The sequence below is a fragment of the Netta rufina genome (genome assembly GCF_964035555.1).
Source record: "Netta rufina genome assembly, chromosome: 1".
NCBI classification, from domain to species: Eukaryota; Metazoa; Chordata; class Aves; order Anseriformes; family Anatidae; genus Netta; species Netta rufina.
The window spans coordinates 141,517,427-141,540,724 of NC_140123.1; the positions used below are offsets into that span (position 1 = coordinate 141,517,427).

The 23,298-nt window shown below is 39.4% G+C and overlaps 1 protein-coding gene across 5 annotated transcripts in view; it reads left to right on the top strand.

Moving 5' to 3' along the window:
- MICAL3 (microtubule associated monooxygenase, calponin and LIM domain containing 3) overlaps positions 1 to 23,298 on the top strand; it is a 117,228-nt gene that overhangs the window by 59,609 nt on the left and 34,321 nt on the right. For 4 of the 5 annotated variants that reach the window (XM_084294287.1, XM_084294284.1, XM_084294283.1 and 1 more), the window contains exons 25-32: positions 6,564 to 6,759; positions 11,461 to 11,720; positions 12,827 to 12,916; positions 16,112 to 16,249; positions 18,289 to 18,351; positions 21,472 to 21,576; positions 22,215 to 22,346; positions 22,753 to 22,844. In XM_084294287.1, coding sequence (XP_084150413.1) covers positions 6,564 to 6,759; positions 11,461 to 11,720; positions 12,827 to 12,916; positions 16,112 to 16,249; positions 18,289 to 18,351; positions 21,472 to 21,576; positions 22,215 to 22,346; positions 22,753 to 22,844 — 1,076 coding nt within the window. The remainder of the gene's footprint in view (positions 1 to 6,563; positions 6,760 to 11,460; positions 11,721 to 12,826; positions 12,917 to 16,111; positions 16,250 to 18,288; positions 18,352 to 21,471; positions 21,577 to 22,214; positions 22,347 to 22,752; positions 22,845 to 23,298) is intronic. The other variant, XM_084294285.1, reaches the window with a different exon arrangement.

Genomic DNA, 23,298 nt, shown 5'->3' on the forward strand with positions numbered 1-23,298 from the left:
AGAAGAGAAGATAAATTTTGAAGAGAGGATGCATGTGGTTTTAAAAACTTAAAAACTTCTTCCTAACCTCAAAAAACTCTACTTAACACACTTCTGTAGGTGATTTTAGATTTGCCAGCTATATGTTTTGTATATTTCATATTGGCAAATGGAACAGTACCAAAATTCTTAAGTGGCTAGATACTAATTTTGGAGAGGATTAAAGAAAGGATTTCTGGCCGTGTCTCTCAAAAGAAATCAGTTGCACTTAATTAAGTGGGATATCTTAATTGACTTACTGTTTCAGTATGTACAGCATCCAGCAGCGTGTGTGCGTCAGTACTAAGCACTCCGTTTTAGTGCACACTGTGCTGTGAGCACAACAAGCATCTCACAGGAGGTGCCTTTGCTGAACCTGCTCGTGTAGGCCATATAATTGTGATGCTTAATATCTGACATTTGTTAGTCCCTTCCTTATTTCCAAGTCTTCTGTCTTCACTTAAGGTGAAGTTGAGAGAAAAGGGTTGGAGTTGGGCATTCTGGATCCTGTTTCTGGCACTGCCACTAATCTGTTGTGAGGCTGACTTGCTGGTATTTAATCTCTGTGCCTGGACTTGTGCAGTGCCTCTGCAGTACTTACCTACTTCCAAAATAGGCTTGTTTTAATATGCTAATACTTGTAAAACATTTCAAGGCCCTTAGGTGAGGAGTGGAGTTGAAGTACAAAGAGGCAGTTAAAGGAATTAAAGTGGGCAAAGGTGAAACTTTTTTGGGAAAAAAATGAAATTCAATCTGACACTAAAACAAATGAAAAATGAGATGCCAAAAATGCTATTCTAGATCATTTGTATTCTTCTGCATAACTCAGTGATAATTTTTGTTGAAATGCAAGCAAACTTCAGAAACATTACCCTCAAAGATATTTCTTACAGATTAATGACAATGGAATCTGAGGACATTTGGCATATCTGACTCTGTTCACTGCATTACTTTTAAACTCCCACAGAAAAATTCCATCTTCCATCTCAGTATTTTGTCATATGTGTTATGATGTAGTACCCATGGCAGTTGCTTTATCTGATATAGATAGCGGTGCTCTCAAACATTTGTGTGGAGAAGGAAGTAATCTAAGAGACTGGAAAAGAGGATTGAAAACAAACAGGTAAAGTGCTTCAGACTATTATAAAAGCACAAGATTTAAGAAATCCAGAATGAAGATTGTACTGAGAAATGTATTAACTCATTCCCTCCTTTGCATGTGTTTCTCAGTAGATTATTTTATTTGAGTTGCTGTGCCTCCCTGAGGCCCTATCTGAATCTGTGCAAAATACTAAATCCATACTTTACAAGACATGACATTTACCTTGGAGAGCTTGCAGTCTTATCAGATTTGACTAAGAAAATGAAGTGCAGAGGTACTGCATGATTAATGAAAAACAAGTTCTAGTACAGTGACACAGAAATGATTTAGGCAAAGGCAGGTAGTTTCCCTTGGGGGAAAAATTAATTGTTCTCAGATTCCCAGTTTTGTCCTATGTCTTCAGCAAGTATTATGTCAGGGAGTAATCCTGGCAAGGTTTCATCTGGTTCATGAGAATAATCTGGAGTTTTTATAGAAATCTGGGGAAAAATAGAGATGGGATACTCTCACAAGAGGAGATTCTCAGACCTTCCCTTAGTCTCCAAAGTTGCTGAAATCAGGATGGAGAAAAGGACGCATGCAGAAGGCAAGGAGCAGTTCGGTGTAGGAATGTTATCTCTGATCATGCGACTTTCTTTACAGGAGGCAGGCCGTGTCAAGGCTGAGAATAATTAAAGGACTCTGGCAGCTTGCACACAACAGCTAAGCAGCCCGTCCTGTTAGGAAAAACAGTTCCATTTGGATGATCTATGTAATGTTTGTGGCCCATTGCTCTTCCAAAGTAAAGAATCAGATTTTAAAATGTATCCTATTTTGGATGTTGTTTGTGGATTTTTAACTGATCTGTTGGTTGCATGAGAAACTGCTCTTGGCTTTCAGGTAGCTCCCCTCCCTAGCTAATAACATAGCATTTTTCTGGCACATGTAGCCTCATCAGCCCCTTTTCTCTCAGTTGTGACCGATTTCAGGCTTTTGGCCTTGGGCCCAAATGTACTGACAAGGTGGAATGTCAGATAATGGATAATGAATGTACTCTGCAGCTATTTCCCACTGGCAAGCTACAAAATAGCCTGGGGAATACAGCATGACAATTTGAGAGGGGGACCTTTCCTCTCCAGAGGAACATTAAAAAGCAAGGCTTTAGCATCTACAAGAACTGCATTGAAATAGACCTTGTTCATGCATACAGCACCATATATATTGAGAAGAAATAAGGGTAGGACATCCACAATTTTCCCTTTGCCAATTTATTTATTTTTGGTAGCTTCAAATGAATCGACTCTATAGCATGATGTGGAGAAATTGTTCATCATTTTGTAATGTTAACTAAACCTATATCTTCTGCTTACTTTTGTCCCTTAGCTAGGTTTGTGGACTGTAATGCTTTCTTTCTGATAGTTGATAATGTCATTTGGCTATTGGTAGCATTTCTCCTGTTTCACATTTGGTAACAAAGTTGACAGTGGCTTTGCAACTAGCCAAATAATCCTTCATGGCACCTTTTAGAAACAAAACCAAGTCTTGTGTACAGTGTGTTCACATAGACCAAACTTTTACAGATCCCTTGCTGATGTTGGTAATCAGTTGAGCTCCTGGATTATGTTCTCAATGCAGAGCTGGTTTATGTGCAAAGTAAGGCGGAGGCGTGTGACCAATCCTGCATCTGAAGTGTGTAGCTATATACATGAATTTGAGAATTGCTGGGAATTTTCTTCTTACTTTGTAGGTGTTTTGAGACAGAGAGCCCTTACCAAGCTTATGGGATATCCTGGCTTGACCACATCCTTCTACCTTTAACTTTGGATAGATTTTCCATCTTTTCAAATTTTTAACAGTTTTATTGATTCATTTGCCCACACTTAAGTGTTTATACTGTGGCAGAATTGGTTTGTTTCTCTTGGTACATGTTATACTGATACAGGGTCTTCATGATTAGAAGGTTAACGATAACTTGTTTTTATTGAATAACATGCCTGAAAGATTATATATGCTAGTGAAATGCATATAAACAGATGTCAGCTTGATTTTCAGTCCTTTTTTACCTTAGAGTTATTGCTACTGGTCTTTGTTCCCAGCCCAGGCAGTGAAACAAGCATCTCTTTTTTTCTTTTTTTTTTCTTCCAATATTCCATTCACATGATTTAATTATATGAAAATGATATTATGTATTTTACTTTTCTTTGAAAAGGCTGACCAAACAAAAAAACAAACAAACAAAACACTCACACACACAAAACAAAAAACCTTAAGATTGTTAAAAAAAAACAGAAGAATGAAATAATGTCAGATGAAAAAAAAAATCTCATTCTTCTCGTTTTCATCCTTTTTTTCTGCTTGTGGACATTTCAGCTATGTTGGGGTATGCATCAGAAGAGAGCAAGTTAAAAACAGTCTGTGAAAAGATATTTCTCTGGAAATAGCTGAGCCTAGCTGAGCGCTGTGTTGTGTAAAAAGTTCCAAGTAGAAAAACTCTCGTTTTATGATGATTTGGTGAATTCTTTCTTTGTTTTCCTTCACCTTGATGTTCTTCCATTACCCAGAGTCCTTGGTTTTTCCATGTCAGCCAGAACTGGCAGAGCAATATTCCAGGTCAGTTCCCCTGTTACTGTGAACTCAGGGCTGGGGAATGTAACACAGATTGCAAAAATAGATTTGGCTGAGGTGGTATCACCATCTAGAGAGAATGAAATGAAATGTGAATCCCAGCTGAGGAGGCAGTTCAGTTCCACTGAACTTTGAAAGGACTAATACAACATACGGCTTAGCAGCAGGAAACGGTAGAGACCATTGTGTGCTTGGAAATGGAAGGTAATGCTCCCTCCTTCCACCTGAGCAAGCCACGGTTTGTACCATAAATAACCCTGGGAGTTACAGCCAAGGGCACAGCAGCCACTTGCCCACATCATAGAAAGGTTCAAGCAAGTGGGAAGAGCACTCCTGGCAGTTGTCTTCATGAGATTTTATCTTTCTAGAGAGGGATTTGAAAGTAACGCCACTAATTATGGCAAGGCCTAGGTAGTCCTTTAACTGAGATGTTACTGGGTGAATAATTGTCCATAATAAGGGCTATTACGGGAATAAACTGATAAGCTACAAAGAACAGAGAAAGAAAACAGAAGTTGTCTTGGAGGTCAAAACATGTGAGGATAAAATCAATGTTGCCAAAGCTTGTGCTAGGTTCAGATTTGTATAGGAAAGGAAAACAAGCAGCTGTATTCTTTAAGTATTTAAGTACAAGGAAGATGAGGAAAAACAGAAGTGGGTCCACAGAGGATGAGTCTGAGATTAAATGCAGTTTTAGGGACAGCCAGGATAGCAAGTGGATATTTGGCCTCCGATTTCAGTTGGGAGGTTGGCATTGAACATGGGAGCAAAAGATGTTAGTGTATATATAGCAAGGTTTGGAAATGGAAATTAACCCAATGAAGCTGGAAGCAAAATTTAAGTATTATTATACTGTATGTGTGGAAGTAAAATGAGGCCAAATAATCTTTGTTTCAGAAAACTGGAAAAACTGTACAGTGATATTGTGAGCTTTTTGGTAGTAATTTATGTTTAAATCGGGCTATCCTGATGCACCCTGACTATCAAATTCAGGGTAATGCTGCTGGGTGACAAAAGTATGACGTGCATATAAAAAAAAAAAAAATTAAAAAAAAATAAAAAAAAAAAAGGAAAAAAGGTGATCTGAACAAGTACAGATCTGTTAATCAAAACAGTAGGTAAAACACCTTTGAGGGGAATAAATAAGGACTGCTAGTTCTGCAAATGAAGTCTTTTGACCTCATGAAGGTAAGTGGTATAAAATGTGACATGGATTCACCACAGGCTGTGCCAGATTAGTCTGACAGCTGGTATTGATGAAGTAACTGATTACCTCCATGAGGGAAATGCAGTGCATCCAAAAATTGGACTTCAGTAAAGTACCTGAAAGCTGGCATGTGGAAATAATTATTTAAGCTGGTAAAATGTGGGGGTAGTACATGAAGTGTCAAGTAGCTGAGGAGCTGGCTTAAGAGAGTTTAGAGGTTTTACTCAAAACGGAATTACTGGGGTTGGGTAACACCCACAGACTATGGAGTGTCAAAAAAAAAAAAAAAATGATCAGGGGACTGATCTTTATATTGCTTTTGCTAAGGTTACTAGCCAGAAAGGAAAAATCTGCTAATGAAGATTATTGCTAGGGCAACATTTCAAGCCCTCATCAATGCAGAGGAGGATAGGCATGTCATACACTAAGAGCTGCATGGTGTTGTGGACTGTAGTATTAAAAATAGAAATGTAATAGTAGAAAGTACCAGGTCATGCACCAAGAAAGTGATTTGGCTACCAGCAAGGTGCTTATCAGTTGAAAGCAGAGAAGGAGAAAGATCTGAATATCAGTCAATAAACAAAAGCCACCAGTATTATGTGGCATATAAATAAGCAAATGTGTTCTCAGGGTGTGTCAGATGAGAGATTTCTGGCAGGGCTGTATGTTACACTGATAAGACCTCATCTGGAAAGCTGTGTACAATTCTGATCATGTAGGTTCTGGAAAGATTAATCCAGACAGGGACAGGTGCAGAGACCTAGGGGGTGATCAGTGCACTGAAGAGCTTATCTCATGAGAGGAATGCTCGGTTTGTTTAGCGTTGCAAAACAGAAGCTAGGAAAGATTAGGCTCAGTAAATAGTAAGCTGCATAAGGGTAAACAGTGGCTTGCTGTTTAAGCTAAAATACTAGAATTTTAAAAAGAGATAGATGAGTGTGGGTTAGAATTTAATTAATTGAGTGCTACAGTGAATGAAGCTTCTCTATACTTTTCTCAAAATGTCTGATTCATATGCCCTTGCAAGTCTCTGGGACTCATGGTGTTCGCGCTTGCAAACATCTCACCTACTTTTTTCCCTGTGGTTCATTTCATCTCAAACTTTGATTAAAAAATAAATTCAAATCCAAAAAAGTTTTAAAACTCACACCAAATGGGATTTTCTCATCCCTTCCCGCTCAGCATCTTTAAGTGTTAGTGATACTTGCTCACTCTCTAACTCTTAACAGACCTACCTGGCTTGACCAGTAACAGTTTTGACATCATGCAGCAGGCTTGCCCCGGGCATTCCTACTTGGTCTCAGAGAATACAGCCAGCCTGTGGCCAGGCCTTCCCCAGTATTTATGATGTAGGCTCCAGCGCAGTTAAAACATCCTTATGTCTTCTCTCAACTAGGACATTTAACATTCTTTTCAGCATCTGTTAGCCAAAAACACTAAGATTCCCTTTTGCAGTCTGGCTCCCCAAGAGGTTCTGCCAGTAGTGGTGAACAGGATAATGACATAAGGTATTCTCTCGCTTTATTTACGTCCCTCTGCCTCAAGCCCTTTTTATCCCAATTGCTCAATTTCCTTAAAAAATTACAGTCCTGACTGTTGCATTTATTGTTTATTCACTGACTTGTTCTTTAGGTTCTAATGTAAATGGGCTGGAAGAGCCCAGCCTCGCTAAGCGGTTACGTGGCACGCCTGAGCGAATTGAGCTGGAGAATTACCGACTGTCGCTGCAGCGCGAAGAAGAACTGGAAGAGGTTCCTGAAGAGACGCTAGCAGAGCATAACCTCAGCAGTGTGTTGGACAAAGGAACAGAAGAGGATGTGCCCAGCAGGTTAGTACACAGTGACCATAAGCTTTCTTATAACGGTCCCAACAGACTTTTGCCTGTTGTTCCCTTAGCTTTTTTTGGTTTTGTTTTTAACATATTGTTTGCCAGGTTGCTCTTCCTAAAGTTCTTGGAAGTATTTCATGTATGTACATAAATATTTTACATCGTAGTTTCTGTTCTTCTAAATAACTTACTACCATTCTTAGAAGATAACTATAGTACCATAATGCCATGGATAACTATAGTACCATAATACTTCAGTCCTGAGTAGTTCAGTTCTAAGTTGGAAAGAAATTTTAAGTTTTATTTATTTATTTATTTATTTATTTATTTATTTATTTATTTTGAATATTATATTAAAGGCAAATGAGTCTTTTGAGCAAGCAGAACACAGGTTCAAATGGGAGTGGGTTCCAAAGTTAATTTTTCTTCTATTTTGCATCACAATTTAATAACATTTTTAGTTCAAAGACTCAAGCTTGAAACACTGAGCATTGTAATCCTGACTGACTGCTGATGGAAAGCCTAACAGACCTTAGTTTGAAGCAGTACTTTTGCCTGTTGAAAAGTATATTGCACCTTTACAAATTTTCTTTTATCTGCAAAGGGATGTGTAAACATATTAGGATCCAAGTATTTGCAAATAGAGCTCATGGAAATAGGTGCTGCAAGAATCAGTGAGAGAGAATATTTGATGAAGAATGCTTCTGAACTTTATAATTAATCTCACAATTTTTGATTCTCGGTCTCTTCATAGTGGTTTCTAATCTACTTTTCTTTGTAGCAATAACAACCCTTATCTTTTTAGCTTTCAGAATGCCCAGTAGTCTTCTTGAAGTAAACTCAGATAAGCCTGTAGCAGCATTAGAGCCTACAAACATATTCAGTGAATGCATTATCTACAGGAATAGGGCTGTATAAGAAATTCTTTACATTTATGCATGTGAAATTGAACTGAATTGAATTGGTGTAGTGAAGAATGAAGCTATGTTCATTAAAATGTTTACAGGATTTAGGTTGAACAGAATCTGCCATTTATATATCTTTTAAGGTAAATTTGAAGGGGCAGCATCTGAAAGCTAACTACTAATAGCCTGAACTCTGACACTCTTGACAGAGAGCATGTAGATTTGGATACATGAACATGTAGCTCAATGGGACCTTCTGGGCCTGGGAACTGCTAATAACTTGCACAGCAGTTTTCTCCAAAACTTAAATAATACTCTTTGGTTAATTTCTTAACATAGTAATTTCTTTAGAATATGCTATTTTGACATATTTTACACAATTGGGAACTGGAAGTGTCTGGTTGAATAATCATGGGACTTTTTAATGGGAAATGCAAACTCTGTTTTCCTTACTTATCCCTCCCTTAGCTCCCAGGTCAGGCCTAGGACTTAAATCAGTTTTGACAGTTTAGGCATTAATAGTATTGTGAGGTTCATGGTCCTTTATGTTTGTAGCTCTAAACCAAAATTCACTAGTATGATGCCCTATTATTATTGGTCATGATTTCAATAAATCAAAACTCTGTAGGTCAATAAATCAAAACTCTCCTGGTCAGTGAATGGCAGAAAATTTCCAAAGGAGAAGAGAGTTAAAAAAGTGGAACTTTGGTATTTTGGGATACAAAGCTCTTCGTCATTTCCAAGAGTTGTTTTGTAGAACTGTGGAAAGAATACCTACCCCATTAGGTTCGGTAGCTTAATTTCCTCTCATAAGCTGCTACCTTTAGCTGTCTTTGTATTCATCTTCATAACTTGAATTGAACTAGGTATTTCTGTCTGTAATAGACTGAATTATTAGATTTTGCTTGTGTAAAGCAGTGTTTAGCGGGCAATTCACACTCTATTATAGAAAGGAAGGAGAAAAGTTACTGAATTGCCTGTCAGTTTGACTTGGAAAAAAATCTGCCCTAAATCCAAATGCTGCAAACAATTTACTTACAGCATTGATAAAGCTGTGTGGGCAAACATCAAAGAGAGAATTTTCTAGGTGATACAGTTATCTGTTATCTTCTGTTCAGCTGTATCCACTCCTTGATATTTCACAGAAAGACCAGAAAACAAATGGAAAAAGACTCACCACTTTTTCAGCAACAAAAGAAAAAAAAAAATATCCCTGCAACAAACCAACCAAAGCCCTGATTTGATCATCTTCACTGTCTCGGTGCAGAACGCCAGGGTTAGGAGTAGGGTGAGGAAATGCAGGACTTTTTGTTCCCTCCGTGTCTTATGGAGCAATGGATTGAGCTTCAAGGTTCACCTAGGTATGAACTCCAAATCAGACTGAGGCTGGGTGCCCAGCTTCCCTGCACACATACATGCATGTACACATGGGCATACACATTGCAGAGAAATTTTACAGAAAGCAGTATTCAAAGGATATATTTTCAAAAGAGGATTAATCTTGCTTAGGCATCAACTCCTCAAGAGGAAAAATCATTTAAGCAACCAAACTCTAACTACACAGCATTTGAGAAAACCCTCTAAGTGCCCTCATTGGTTTTAACTTGCAGTAACTTTCAGAATGTCATCTGCAGTTTTGGTTTAATACTCTGTTACAGTGACCTTTCAAAAGAGTGTGGTAGGACAGCTCATGCTGTGTGGGACCTGTATGGCAAAGGAATAGAAGAGGTTCTTTTCCAATTTAGGTTCCTTTCCTCAGCACTACATCTGTGTAGGAACATCTCTTTAAAGAGGTATTCAACTGGTTATCCAAATTCCATAAAGTAACCAACGCTAGTTGTCAGCTGTTGAATGATTTCTTGTGGCAGAAAATCACCCAGCTGAAAGGAATGCCCACTATACCACGCCATCTCACTGCTGCCTCTGAGCTTCTCATTTCTCAGTATTTGAAGGTCAAACAAAAAGCAGGTTATAAATAAAAGCCAAAGAAGGTAAAGTGAGCTATGTGGTAAAGAATGTATGTCGTCAATATTACATGAGATAAGCGGGCTGGTTGAAGAGCAGCAGCTCGCTGTCCTATTCAGCAGTCATGGCAACAGTTGGACTAGCAGTAAACCTTATTGACAGCACATGAAAAAGCCAGCATGCAGCACCTGTCAGGTTTATTTTCATACTAAAGGGTAGGAAAGCGTGCTGCTAATCGGGGAGGAGGGAGAGATGGAACATCACTTTTTATCTCTGTGAGCATATCTGTGTAAAGCCTTTGGAAAATGCTCCAGTCTCCTGGAATACACACCAAGTCCATGGCAATCAACTGCATTTCTATTCAGTTTTTACCGTGGCCTGATAAAAATGAATATTCAATGTATGCTGTGAAAATGTGGGTTATAACTTGAACATTTCACTTTTGTCAAAATCATGTTGTATATGTGCAGAATCATGAGGAGAATCCAAGAGCCAATGGACATAAGTACACAACAATCAGAAAAAGAAAAAAAGTGCTTTCCTTATTAACATCACTATCAAAAACAGTCTCTCATATCTCATCTCAAAAAATTATATGAACATTATATATTCATGTAGTGGTAGAGTAATTTGATGTTCTGAGCCTGGATATGTTTATTTGCAATACAAAAGAAAGGGCACTGCTGTGTATCATTTTTTGTAAAGTGTCAGTTTGTCACATAATAACTGCTTATGTAATAAAAACCTTGTGTATAGGAATCAGAACTTCAACAACTGTACAAGTTATATGAAATATACCTTATTTTTTATCCAACTGTTGTTCTAATAAATGCAATTCTTCTTGACAATGATCTATTAAGACAAAACAAAGAAAGGGTACCTTTTCACCCTGCAGATGCGTTCTCTGAATGTGGTATGGTTCACATTCATTTTCCAGTGACAAATACAACCATCTTTCTTCCCGGTATCTCTACGTAGTCCAGAATGTAAGAGTGAGCTAGTTTAAATGTCAATGTGTAGACAGTTACATTTCTTGTCCCTGCTACTTATACAGAGAAACTGCTAGAATTGAACAGAGATGTCTGATAGGCACTAACGATTTATTGTTTTGCACGTTTTAGACTTTGCTGTGCAAATAATAAGCTCAATATTGTAATTATCCTTTTACTGCTTCCTATAGTTTCTTACCACTATGTACACTGTATACTTAGATGAGTGCAGACATGCACAGTGATTCTATCTGTGATGTAGAAAAGTGAGGAATTTTGCTTTTTTTTTTCTCCTGTTCTCCTTAGCTCATATGCCGTAGTGCTTGGCACCTGGTAGTTGTGTTATGTGATCTTGCTACTCCTGAAGCCTCTTGTGGTTGTCCCCAGCAAGTGCCAAAAACATCTTAGCTATCCAAAATGCTAGAAGAAGCTGCCATTATCAAAATATTTGACCTTTTACATTATGACACTGCCAAGCACTCTTGCACCAGTTTATCCAAAGCAATGTGGTATTAGGAAAGTCACTTCTTTCTACGATATTCAAGTATGGTCACGCCTGTAACAATTAATACTGCACAAGTATTTGGACGTGGCTTTACAAACACTTTTATGCTGCTTCCCCGTTTAAAAAAAAAAAAAAAAGCAGGGCAAGGATCATACTACAGGCCACAGTCTATGCTGTCACTATAATGCCTATGAAATACTGAAAGCAGAAAATTAAGTAGTGCAGTTTACATTGTATGTTTTGGACTTCTGTTTATTGTAATGACTTGTGAGTGATCTAAGACTGATCTAGGAAACGTTTGCTACTTGTCTCTTTATCTTTTTTTAAACCCTTGCAGTAGTTCAGAATCTGAAATGGAGGAAGAAGATGAAGATGAAGATGAACTGCTGCTGCCTCAGCAACCCCCTTCAGACTTGGGTGGTGTGCCGTGGAAAGAGGCTGTGCGCATCCATGCCCTCCTGAAGGGAAAGAGTGAAGAAGAGATTGAGGCTGAGGAGAATCATGAGATTGAGTACAAAGAAGAAGAAGAGGAGGAGGAGGAGGACGACGAGGAGTATGAGGAGGAGGAAGAGGAGGAAGAGGAAGAGTCTAGTGAAGGTTAGACAGATTGATTTGTCCTTTCTTTCTGCTAGACAGCAGGAAAAACTGAACTGCGTATTTGCCATGCAGAATAAGAAAGATTTTCCTTGGAAAACTTTTCCTTTCACTTTTTTATTACTTTCTTTTTTGAGGGAGTTATTGTCAAGGGAAGCTTTGGTTTGGTCATTCTGGATCCAGAAGATTTTTCCCCCCAGAGCAGTTGCAGCACTAGTACCAACACAGTATGCTTCCCATATACCCTGCCAACATGTGCAACTCCCAGCTTTGTGACAATGTGTTGCTTTACTGTTATTTATTATTATTATTGGGAATTGGATTTGAACAGGCCCTTTGTTATTTGGCAGCAAGAACTAGAAGCATTGTGGAGGCAGTGTTTTCAGTGCTGTGGGGTGCTTCACTCAGGGGTAGTGCCCTAGCATGCCCGAAGAAGCTGCTTTTAGCTCTCCCCTTCTCCATGAGAAGTCAGGGAGTTCAGGGGATTCTCATTTTCACTCTGAGGGATGTCTGTGGAAAATCTTAGGGAAAAACTCCTTCCTCTGTGTGTTTGTCTTAGTTATCCAAATGCAAAGTTTGTGCTAAGAATAGACATTTTCAGTGTTTCACCACCATTCCAATTTTCTTACTGATCTTGTCTTTTTCTTTGTCTTTGTACTTACATTTCCCTTTTGTGAAGAACAGTAGACTCCAAAGAGCTTCTTCACAAAGGTCTCTGGCTGCCTGCTGCAAGCAGAGGTCCTGTTATTTTGGGTCTTAGTGCCAGTTTTGTTCACAAGCTCAACAGCCTGCTTGGCTATTTTTTCAACGTAGGAGCTGTGAAAGTCGAGACTGCTTTTTAAGTACGGTAACATGCATGTTTAGTTTGGTAAATCTTGGTGTTCTCAGGCCGGTGTTTTTTCTGTTGAGCAGTGTTCCTGCCATACAGCAGGAATAAAGAAGGGGTCTTGGGGGATTTCCAGACAGTCTGTCTTTCTGATGCTGTCCTTTCTCTGTTTCTTTCTGTCTTTCTCTCTCTCTCTCTCTCTCTCTCTCTCTCTCACCATTGCTTGTGTGTACACACGTGTGTCTGATGTGATGTTATGGATGTGTGGTTCCCTCTGCTGTAGAGGGGGAGTATTGCCCTTGGGAGAGAGAGCTGCAGCAAGGTCTCTGGCTTCAACGTCTCTCAAATGAAGAGGACACGGGTACATTTAAAGGTACCCGTATACCATTTCCACTTCCATTTCCCCTAAGCAGGGGAAACTATTTTAAAGAGCAGGTCCCACATGAGAAGATTCCGTGTTTTATGTAATTGCATTACCAGCCTTCTAAAAACTGATTCGATAGCTGTTGTTACCTTCATCTCCTGATGAAAGTGCCATATATCAGGTCTGACATTGCCACTGCTTTTAGGAAAAATATAAAGTTTCCCAGTATTTCAGGATATCTGGAAAACCTGGACAATTTGTTAGTGTAATGAGCATGAGCAGTGACCCCCACATATTTAGGAGTTCCAGATTTAGTCCATATGCACAGACTAATTGTACCTGTGCAATAGGTCAGACAAATAGGACACATCAGAAGTGCTGCTATTGGGTTGCCTGTGTGAGCAAACTTGCATTTTTTGTTATTGTCCTTTGTGAATGTGTTTCTGTGGGGAGAGACTGTTGGGGACACTAATCAAACTGTGGAGATCCCTCAAATTTTTCAGTCATAAAATGGGCATTAAATGAGCTTAACATTCCTATCTAACTAGATGTGTTGTTTTCCATAATGCATTTTGTTTCAGTTTATTTCTGATGGTTATTTTTTGTGGTTTTGTTTTGTGTTTTTTGTTTGTTTGTTTGTTTGTTTGTTTGTTTGTTTAAGCACTTGGTTCTAATAGTTGTTTAATCCCTTAGTCCCTCAATGTGGTTCATTAGAGCCAGAATACATAGGAGGAAAATCCAAGTGCCTTCCTGAAGGTAAGATGGCATAGCCAGTCATCAGATTGCCTGTTTTGCAACGTACAGTTGTAAAAACAGTAGCTTAGCTTCTGACTTTTTTTTTCCCAAGGGGAAAAAAAAATGAAAAGAGATTTTTTTTTTCCAAATTAATTTTTCTGGTGGTAAGTATGAGAAGTATTAGTAAGATGGCTAAAGAGCATAAATGAAGAAGTTTCCCCTGTTGTAGCTGCTGGTGTTCTCTAGACCTGGCCTCTAAGGCGTTGGTTTGTGGGTGGCTTCTTGTTCCACTGAAGGTTAACCATTGAGACTGCCCACTTCTTAGGAAGCACTGGTAGGTGCCACAGAGGAACTGCAGGGGAAGGCTACCTTCCCAAATGTAAGTGGTATTAATGTCCAGCATCCTGTAAAGCTTAGCAAGCAGTCTTGAGGAAGGGCTACAGAGCTGTCATGTGAAATTCTCAAGCATTTAGATCTCAACAAAATGTTACGTTTGCCTGTCAGCCAAGGAGCATTCCTTCGCAGTTGGCTGTACTGTTTAAGCTGCTATTTATTTCCTGGAAAAGGTGAAAAGGGCCTATATCCTAACCAGGACAGGCCTGGGCCTCGGTCTGGAGACTTGCAGGGTAACCAATGGTGTGTATGTTACACTGATCTAAATCCCAGAGAAATCCATTTTAAAACATACAGATCATGTGGGACCTGCTCTTTTCTAGCCTTGCTGAGTGACTATATACTTCTCAGCCATTGCTGGCAAACCTAAACCTTTTAACACAAAATTTTGTGTGGCAATGCAAATGCTAACTCTACTTATCTTGGGGCCTGCATGCGAGTGCTTTGGTATGCAGTGAGAAAAGCCCAGACCCCTGTCCCTGCAAGATGTCCAGTAGCTCTGGTTAGACCGTGCGGTTGTGCTGATTGATAAGAAACTCTCTGATGAGGTAACAGAGACAAAAATGCTAAATACTTGGCTAAATTGTCAATCCTGCTCTGCATTTGAGTTTGTGTGTCTGAACCCTTTTCCTCTTCAGTGACCAGCTGGCGATTCTGTCCTTCCTGCAGCTCCTTCTGCCTTTTTTTTTTTTCTGCAGTTTTAATGGCAAATGTCACACACAGTCATTCCTGAAGCAGAAGTCCCAAACTGTTTGCCATGACTGAGGAAAACATGGCCAGGAGAGAGGACCTTCATTAAAACCAGACATCAGAAAATGATGAGTGCAGCCTCTAACTGATGCTAATTCTTGTTTCCTTCAAACACTAGTCCAGCATATGAAAATCTAATTGCTTTTGAGGCTTTAAACTGCTGAAAAAGCATTTTGCCCTACACAGTGGTAATCCGTGTGTTTTGAAAATTGACTTATTGCTTTATAAATTAAGTGGGCATTTTACTTTTTAGGATGAGTCATTTGCTTTTGAAGATCACTTCTGCAGATGCTGAACACTTTGTCCCCTGTAGAATGACTTATTTTAATATGGGTAAATAAAACCTGAGCAACAGTCCCAGAACAGACAGCAATAGAGACAGGGTTTATCAATATAATACACACCTCAGGTTAGATGCTCCTAGCATGGACGTTCTGCAGCAGTTAAGCAAGTTGCTTATCAGTTGCTTTAGTGGTGTGCCTGTTGTTTCCTTTGACTAGCAATATATATCTGAGCTTTGTGTAGACAGGCAACTGAGAAATAACGCAGTATCTTTTAAACAGATTCAGTTTTGCAACAGGAAGTCCCTTCAGGGGAGGTGGAGGTGCTGTTAAGTTATAATGAAAATGATGATATTCTTCAGAAAAACAATTGTACCCTTTGAATTGTACCCATTTTGTGCAAATTAGCGGGAGTGCACAAAGTGCTGTTTTAAATGTGAAAGTCTGCTTGTGTGTGCACATGCACATACATATACATACAAATGCAACTTGGAGATTCATCATGTGATTTAATTCACAAGGAGATATTTACCCAGCATAGAAAGGAGTACTTAACCTGATAGTAGGGTATGAAAGACTTTGTTTTGGTGAATCAAACTACTAGTTGTTCTTTGCCTTTAAAAGCAAGATGTCTTTGACAATAATCATGAAAAATAGGCTGAAGGGGCTGGAAATTTCTACCAAATTAGTATTTACATATCACATATCTGTTGGACACCCAGAGAATGTCTTTCATTTCAGCGAAGCTGCTTGCAATAGAGATAATCTACAATGGAGTTTTTAATAGCAACTCTTTGCCTCTGGAATGGCATTCAGCTTTGATGGGGAGTCTGAGGAGCGCTATGTTAGTGTGTGTGCACACAATGCTGAACTTTTTCTGCCTGTCTTGAAAACTGTCTTAGCCAGTAATATTATCTTTTCTTCTTTTCTTATTTCCTTTCCTATGATGTGTTACCTTTCCTTTCCACTGTTGTCCCATGTTTTCCTCCCTGTCCTCCATGCCACCCTGCCCATATTCTGGTATGCCATGTCCTCCTCCTGGTAGCTGGAAACCTTAGGCTGCAGCAGATTGTAAACCCGGTTGATCCTCTGGAGATCCTGGCAGATGTGCACTGGACACACATCCGTGAAAAAGAGGAGGAGGAAAAAATGGTGCCAACCTCAAAGTCCTCTACCTCCAGAGGTAATCTTCCCCTGTCCCATGCCATCCGTTCCTAGATCACAGTTGCAGCTGCGTAGCTCTGTTGCTTCTGTGCCCTTGAAGAGCAGCATACTTCAGCCAGGGCAGCCGTGATCCAAAGGAACTACTGTCTGAAATTGCACTTGGTTAAACATTTTGCTTTTCAGGTCATTGCCCACTTAAAATGACTGCTTCCTCAGCTCTCTGGTGGTGGTGACTTCCTCTGACTGTTTGTGTGCCTGCTTTGACTGTATAGCATTCTTCCTCACTGTACACAAGATTTGGTAGTACCTGTAATCAGCCCATGGTAACTGATGTTAGGGGTAGGTGCCATGTGATTTTGTGGCAGTGAGGACTCTATTCCTCTTTTAGGGAAAATTAAAGGATAATGTTGCATACAAAATGCAGCAAAGTTTGATCAGGGTCGGCTTCTTTCTTGGGCCTGTTTCTCCACTGCTGGTTCTCAAATTGTGTAAATTCATCTGGTGTTATTGGGGAATGATGGAGTTCAAAGGGCTTGCATCTCTGACCACTGGTTGTTTTGACTTCTTGTGTTTAAGATTTGACAGTATACCTACTTTGGCAACAGTCTAGCCATTTTATAAACACCTTCTCTCAGTCTCTACAGTCCTTGTTCTAGACTATATTACAGTGTGTCTTAAGGTAAGTATGTCATAGGTGCTTTACCTGTGCAGAACCTAAGCTTGGTGAAGGTTAATGATGCTGTCACTGTGTGGTGGTCTTCTATCAAAGTCTATAACCATTGTACCAGAATTGGAGGGGGAATAAGTATATTATGAAAAGGGGTGTCTTCCACAGGAAATGTTCGTGATTGATCTGAGTTACAGAAGCCTAGGGCTTTACTTCATCCTGCCTGATCACATTCCATTCCAGTTAATCATCTTTTCCTCATAATTCTAGATGGCTTTTCTTTTTTTTATTATTTTTTATTATTTTTATTAGTTTAAGTCATGGTCCAACTTGATACACAGTTCCAGTTCAGGTCAGCTAGGCTTACAGTTGCAGTTTGCACTGGGATTTTCTGGTGTGAAATTAGCTCCCTACCAGTGAGAAGCAGGCTATGTTCCACTGCCTGTAACATTCAATATTCCTCAAGTACTTGCTTAAATTTTAAGAACACTAAGTAAAAGAAAATGTTAACACAGTTTCATCAGCTTACTGCAACTGAGGTTGCTTTATCTTCTGCTCGAGGGCCTGTGACACTACAGTTTGAGTTCTTTCTTTTAGTTTACATTTTATAATTCCTGTTTTTCCATAGTGTATTGGTACAGCTGTGCTGGCAAACTAGAAGAAAACCTGTGTTGATCCTTCCAAAATGATTTTTGTCACCTTTCCAGCTTCTTTTGGGAAGCCAAGCAATATTTTCTTCTTTTCCCCTCAAACTAGGCTAAGCTAGGAAAATCCTGATCAATAGATAGCTGCTTCAATCACACTCTTAACACAGTACAGGTATGTGCAGGCGTATCAGCAGTTTGTTTTTTAAAAGGAGCATTGCAAATAAGCATTTTTGGACACGCTCAGAGTTTTTGGTCTGAGTTCAGTAGACAAATTTGTTCCTGGATGAGCCATGATAAGAGGTTGTTGGAGAGCTTATCAGAGTAGAGGTGGTGATGAGGTTTGATCTGAATGTTTAGGACAATGGCAGTACATAGAAGCCCCTTGTACTCTTCATTAGGTGCTCCTCATCTGCTGGCATTCAAACCCCGGCAGCTCAGCTCCATCAGTTAGTTACCTTCCTGTACAAAGTTTTGAGTGCAGCACAGCAGCAGCAACCTGCTAGTCAGATGCTGCATTTTTTTCACTATGCCACCTGTATTTCCTCTAACATAGCAAATCCTAAAGGAAGATTTGGCCCTTGTTATCTCAACTTAAATCCCAAGCCTGGAATTGGTTGTTTAACATCTCATGTGTTTTGTTCCTGTATTTGCTGCTGAAAAATCTCCCTTTGTCACTCTTCTGTTTTAGACGCTTACTGATGGTCTGATTTTGATTTCTTACAATTTATTGTTTTTTAAATTCAGCATCCGACCTTCCCTCCGTACGCCATGAGGCGGTACAGGCGTGGCTGGAGACGGTCCCTGGAGGTAGTTTGGTGATGTTCTATGTATTCCAATGCACAATAACCCTGCCCGTCTCTTCTCCATGCCTTCAGCAGCTGAGCTGGTACTTTAACCCTGGACTTACGGCCCTGTCGCTACTGCATGACGAAGTGGAGGGAGGGAGGGAGGCAGAGGGAGTGTGCATGCACGCCTTGCTCAGACAGTCCGTTCTTGCATGAACTCGACGTGTGTTGTAACCCTTCTGAAGGCAGGCCAAACAGACAGGTTATCTTTGGTGTAACCACGGAGGAGGAGGGATCTAGCTGAGTGTTTTGATTTGCTTTGTAAACTGAAAACTGGACCAGTCGGTACTCCCCTAGCTCCTTGACTAAAAGAACATGGGGCTTTCTTGCAGTCAAAGATGAAGTGACAGTTTGCTGAAAGCAACTGCAGTTACCTGTAGCAACTACAAACTAGCTATCTGGTGAAGAAAACAAGAAAGATTAAGGTTGAAGCTGGGATCTTTAGGAGTGAGTAGTGGTGGCTGTTATGTCTCCTTTGACTTGGGGATACCCATACTTAAGAAAGCCTCAGGAAAGCTGAAGGATGGCAGAGCTCAGTTGCCTTTGTTGTGCATTTCTCTAAGCTCTCTTACAAAACCAGTGATTATGGCATCAGGGTAAGGGTGCAAAACTGTGTAAAGCAGTGGAAGTCAGGAGTAGTTTGTGGATATGTAGTTGATCTGCAGTGAAGTTGCTTTGGCAGATGAGGATAGCTAGCTCACCTATAAAACCTTGCTTCTGTTGCTGCTTTGGCGAGGCAGCAGTGGTTTACATGACGGCTGCTAGCTGATACGAGCAAAATGCCGATCCCAGTTTCTGGCTGCCGTAGTGCGTAGCTTCTCAGTTACTGTGTGACAGCTTTTGGCCTCTTGCTCCTTATCCTAACTGCGTATACGTATATGCACAGTATATGTATAATGTAACCAACCACCTGCAAGCTCTCCACGTTCCTCAAAATGGGATCCCCTTTGCACTGAGTTGTTACTCATCTATGCACCTGTAATCTTCTGTTGAGGTTTGTATTCCAACCTGTTTAAGAGTTGATTTTTTCCTTCCAACACTCCCTATGTGCGTCATGTCACCTTATGGTTTCTGGATCCGAAGACACCTGTGTGCATAGGAGTATCAGATATTCCTAACGTCAGTTACATTTTTGCAGGTTTTGATTAAGATTTTTCACATTTGTTGTTATCGTAAAAATATCTGGTGACATTATTACTTCCAAAACAACGCAGGTTAGTGCATACTTAACCAACCAGCAGACTAGGGCACAGTTTGTTTTGTTCAGTACATTTGTATATGCCCCTGAGGAAAGTTTAGCCTTTGCTGCGTGACTCAGTCTCCTACGGTCTAGCTCTGTAAGGTTCTGCATTTTATAAGCCTCTGACGTAAGGAAATAGGTCAGTGCTTTATCACACATACATGGAACTGCCTTTTCACAGTAGTTGACAGAAAACAAGTTAACCCTGATGTTTGTCTGTCTTAATACTACAAAGGGGAAAAGCATGGAAAAAGAAATTCTTAGCTTAAAGGAATAAGACAAACCATCCATGGAAGGGTGTTTTGAAATAAGCAAAAACCTGTGTTAGGTAAAGAAGAGAGGCTGTAAGACTTCAGTTTTAGGGAGGGTTGGTTTATTTTTAAGATTGTCATAATTAGTAATGCTAGCATATAAATGGTTCCAGATGCCACATCTTCACTTGTAAATAAAAAGATCAGTGCCCACTCTGTGACTCTGAAGAAAGTCGGCACAGAATGATTCACTCCCACATGGTTAAACCTCTTTGTTGTCCAGAATCAGGGGACCTCAGCCGGCCTCATTTTGGAAACAGCCTCCAGCCCTGCCATGGGGAACTAACTGCCAGGGATCATGCCAGGAGCCCTCCTAGAAATGACAGTATGACACTATGCATGCAGGTCTAGAGGCCTGCAAGGCTTAGTTTTACCGGTAAATGGGTGACCAAGAAGGCTGTCATCATTATAAGACCGGATGCTATGTGTATAGTTAGCAAACATTGCGCATAGTAACACCTGCTGACTGCGTATGCATTTGCAGTAGTTGGAGATACAACAGTTCTATGTCTGCGTGTTGTTGTACAAGTACTGATGCTAACTTGCTGCACAAATCCAAAAACGTAGTTGATTGATTCTACTGTGGGAAAAAAAAAAAGTGCTTTTTTATATTTAAATTATGTTTGAAATTATAACATACTATGAGAATGCGTATCGAAAAAAATCTAGTGAATCATCCTCCGTCATTAGAGATGACTCAGTGTTTCTTAGTTGTTTTTTAATTATTTTTATTTAAGTATCACTTACTAATGAAATTTAGTTTTCTCTTTTTCCCCTGTAATTAAATCCTGTCATGAGTACTAACATCAAATGCCCTTTTCAGGGTTATAAATTCAAGAATATTATCTTTTTTTGGAACCACCAAATGATGTTATGATTTGTAACAGAAAATGAAAATTTTAAATATCTCTTTATTTCCTTAAAAATATCTCTATTGATTTTTGAGTTAATATACAGCATATCAAATCTCTTAGACCCTTTTACCAAAGAGTACTGTAGCTGCACAGCTTTAAACGGCTTCCAAATGTAATAATGATCAATCCTAGAGCTAGACTGTTTGTCTCTGATTTATACCCTCAAAAGCTTATTTCAATTTCTAGATGAACAGTTGTGATACATTGTGAGATTTCAGTCTTCACCTAATACACATGCGATAAAGGGATGGTAACTCTTCTGCTCTGGAAAAGAAAAAAGAAATTGCTAGAAATACCTTAAACTGTTCTGTTTTGATGGTCTCCCAGTGCCTTTCATGTTGAGTTTTATACAAGGCCAGCTCCTCAGAAAAGTCCTGTCTGCTTCCAATGCTAAAAATTCTTAGAGAATCCGAAGGGGCAGGCACTCCTTGATTTCTTGGAGTCTGAAAGTATCATTTCACAGTATACGTGCTTCCAGCTGACACACTTCAGAATTTCTTGTTTTGGCAGTAATCAATAAATATATCCACTATGAATAATCAGTGCAGTTTAGAGTATACCCTTTTCACTGTATAGATTTTTTTTTTCTTTTCTCTCAATATTTGAATATACTCTAGCTCCATGTGAGGATAATGATGTGGAGGATGAGCTGGGCACAGAGCCTGCAGACACAGAAGGACAGGCGGGTGAAGAGGGAGACACGGGTGCAGAGCTGGATGACGGTAGGGTACCACTGTACATCATTTGAACCTGTTATGGGAAAAGAATTGTATTGGTAGAAAATCTGTTGTATGGGAGTACTTGAGCGTAATCTTATTTTTAGTGATGTAGAAGTTTCTTCCAAATAGTTGAGGGGGAGCCATAAGTGAAGGACAAAAAGAAACAGAAGAGCCTCTGTGCCATACGTCGTAGAATAAATTTATTGCATCCTTTCACCATCTGCTGTTTAGAGGGCTCAGTCTTGTGTCCATATTCAGTAATTAATCCTGCTAAATAACAGAAATAGAAGTAAATTTGTGAAAAGGTCATAGTACTGTGCCAAATATCTTCCCCTGCTAGTGCAGAAAGAACTCATATGCCAGAAAACATTTGAAAAATTTCCAGAAAACTGAGAAGCTATGACGTGAACTATCTATTTAGTACTTTTGATAAATAAACCATCGTTTACTGCTTAAATGACTCTAATACAAAAAAGAAGTGAAACATTTAGGTGTTCAGGATAAAAGTGATTAGCATCATGTGAACTGAAAGAAAAGATTATGAAAGATTGTGAAAATAATAAATACGTCTTGATGGATTTATAGTCAAGATCTCTTGTTTTTCTCCCCTCCTCCACCCAACCTGTGTAATTAATGATCAGATGACATCCCATCTGATGCAGAAGCCGAGTTCCGCTTACATCAAGGTGACAAACAACAGCCAGGACTGAAAGTCTCCGAAGATGAAGAAGATGAAGAAGGAGCAGAAGGTACTTCTTGCAGTGCGACAGAAGGTAATAGCTTTCCCACCGGTGTTGGAATGATTGTAATTGCACTCTGGATGGTCTATACAGTTATTTGATTGTTTAAGAGAAGACAGTCTGCTGGATTTGAACCATCTCACTACTCCCAGTGGCAAGGCATATGCTTGCCTTAACATTTTGAGAAGAATGTTCCAAGTCCATTGATTTCAGCTTCCTAAAGTGCGAGAGCCCATCTACCTGCTTGTTGTTGTAGAAGTTTTTATGTAACACTTTGTACTGTTTTGGATGTTTACAAAGTTTTGACTAGGTTCCAGATGTCCAATCCAGAATTTGTAAGAAGCTGAGGACTTTGTCATTTCTAGCTGTGTGTAACATTAAAAAATTAGAATATTAGCAGTCTCATTTGCTTTGTTAAACATATTTTTGCTTTCTGTAGATCCATGCAAGCCTCCCATCCCTATCCAGTCAGCTAGTGACAATGTTCTTCCTCTGTCTCCAGCAGATAGTCCCAAAGCAAAACAATTGGAGGTAAGAAAGAGAATCCTTCAAGTTTTCTATTTAATACCTGAAGTTCAACAGAAGAGTTGGATAAACTACTGAGAAAAGACAGCAGTGCTCTTTTCTGCTTTCCTGTCCCTATAACTGATGCTGACCTTCTTGAAATCTGACTTTATGTAGACTTAAGTCTTCTTTCCTACTTTTAGAGAATGGTGGCTCTGTCAGAGTCACACAAGTTCCCATCACAAAATAAAAAAAAATAAATATATAGGATATTTTCATTTCAATGCACAGTTAACAAGAGATATATATAATACACGAAGGGAGTCATAAGTAAGGTATTTCCTGTTTATCCTGGTTTTACTATCCTTTCTGTACCAAAATCAGATTCTGTACAGCTGAAATTCAAAATTATAATTGTATTACTTACTTAGTAATAACCAAGGCAGTGCTTATTTATTCTAGAGTAGAAACATATTTTAGC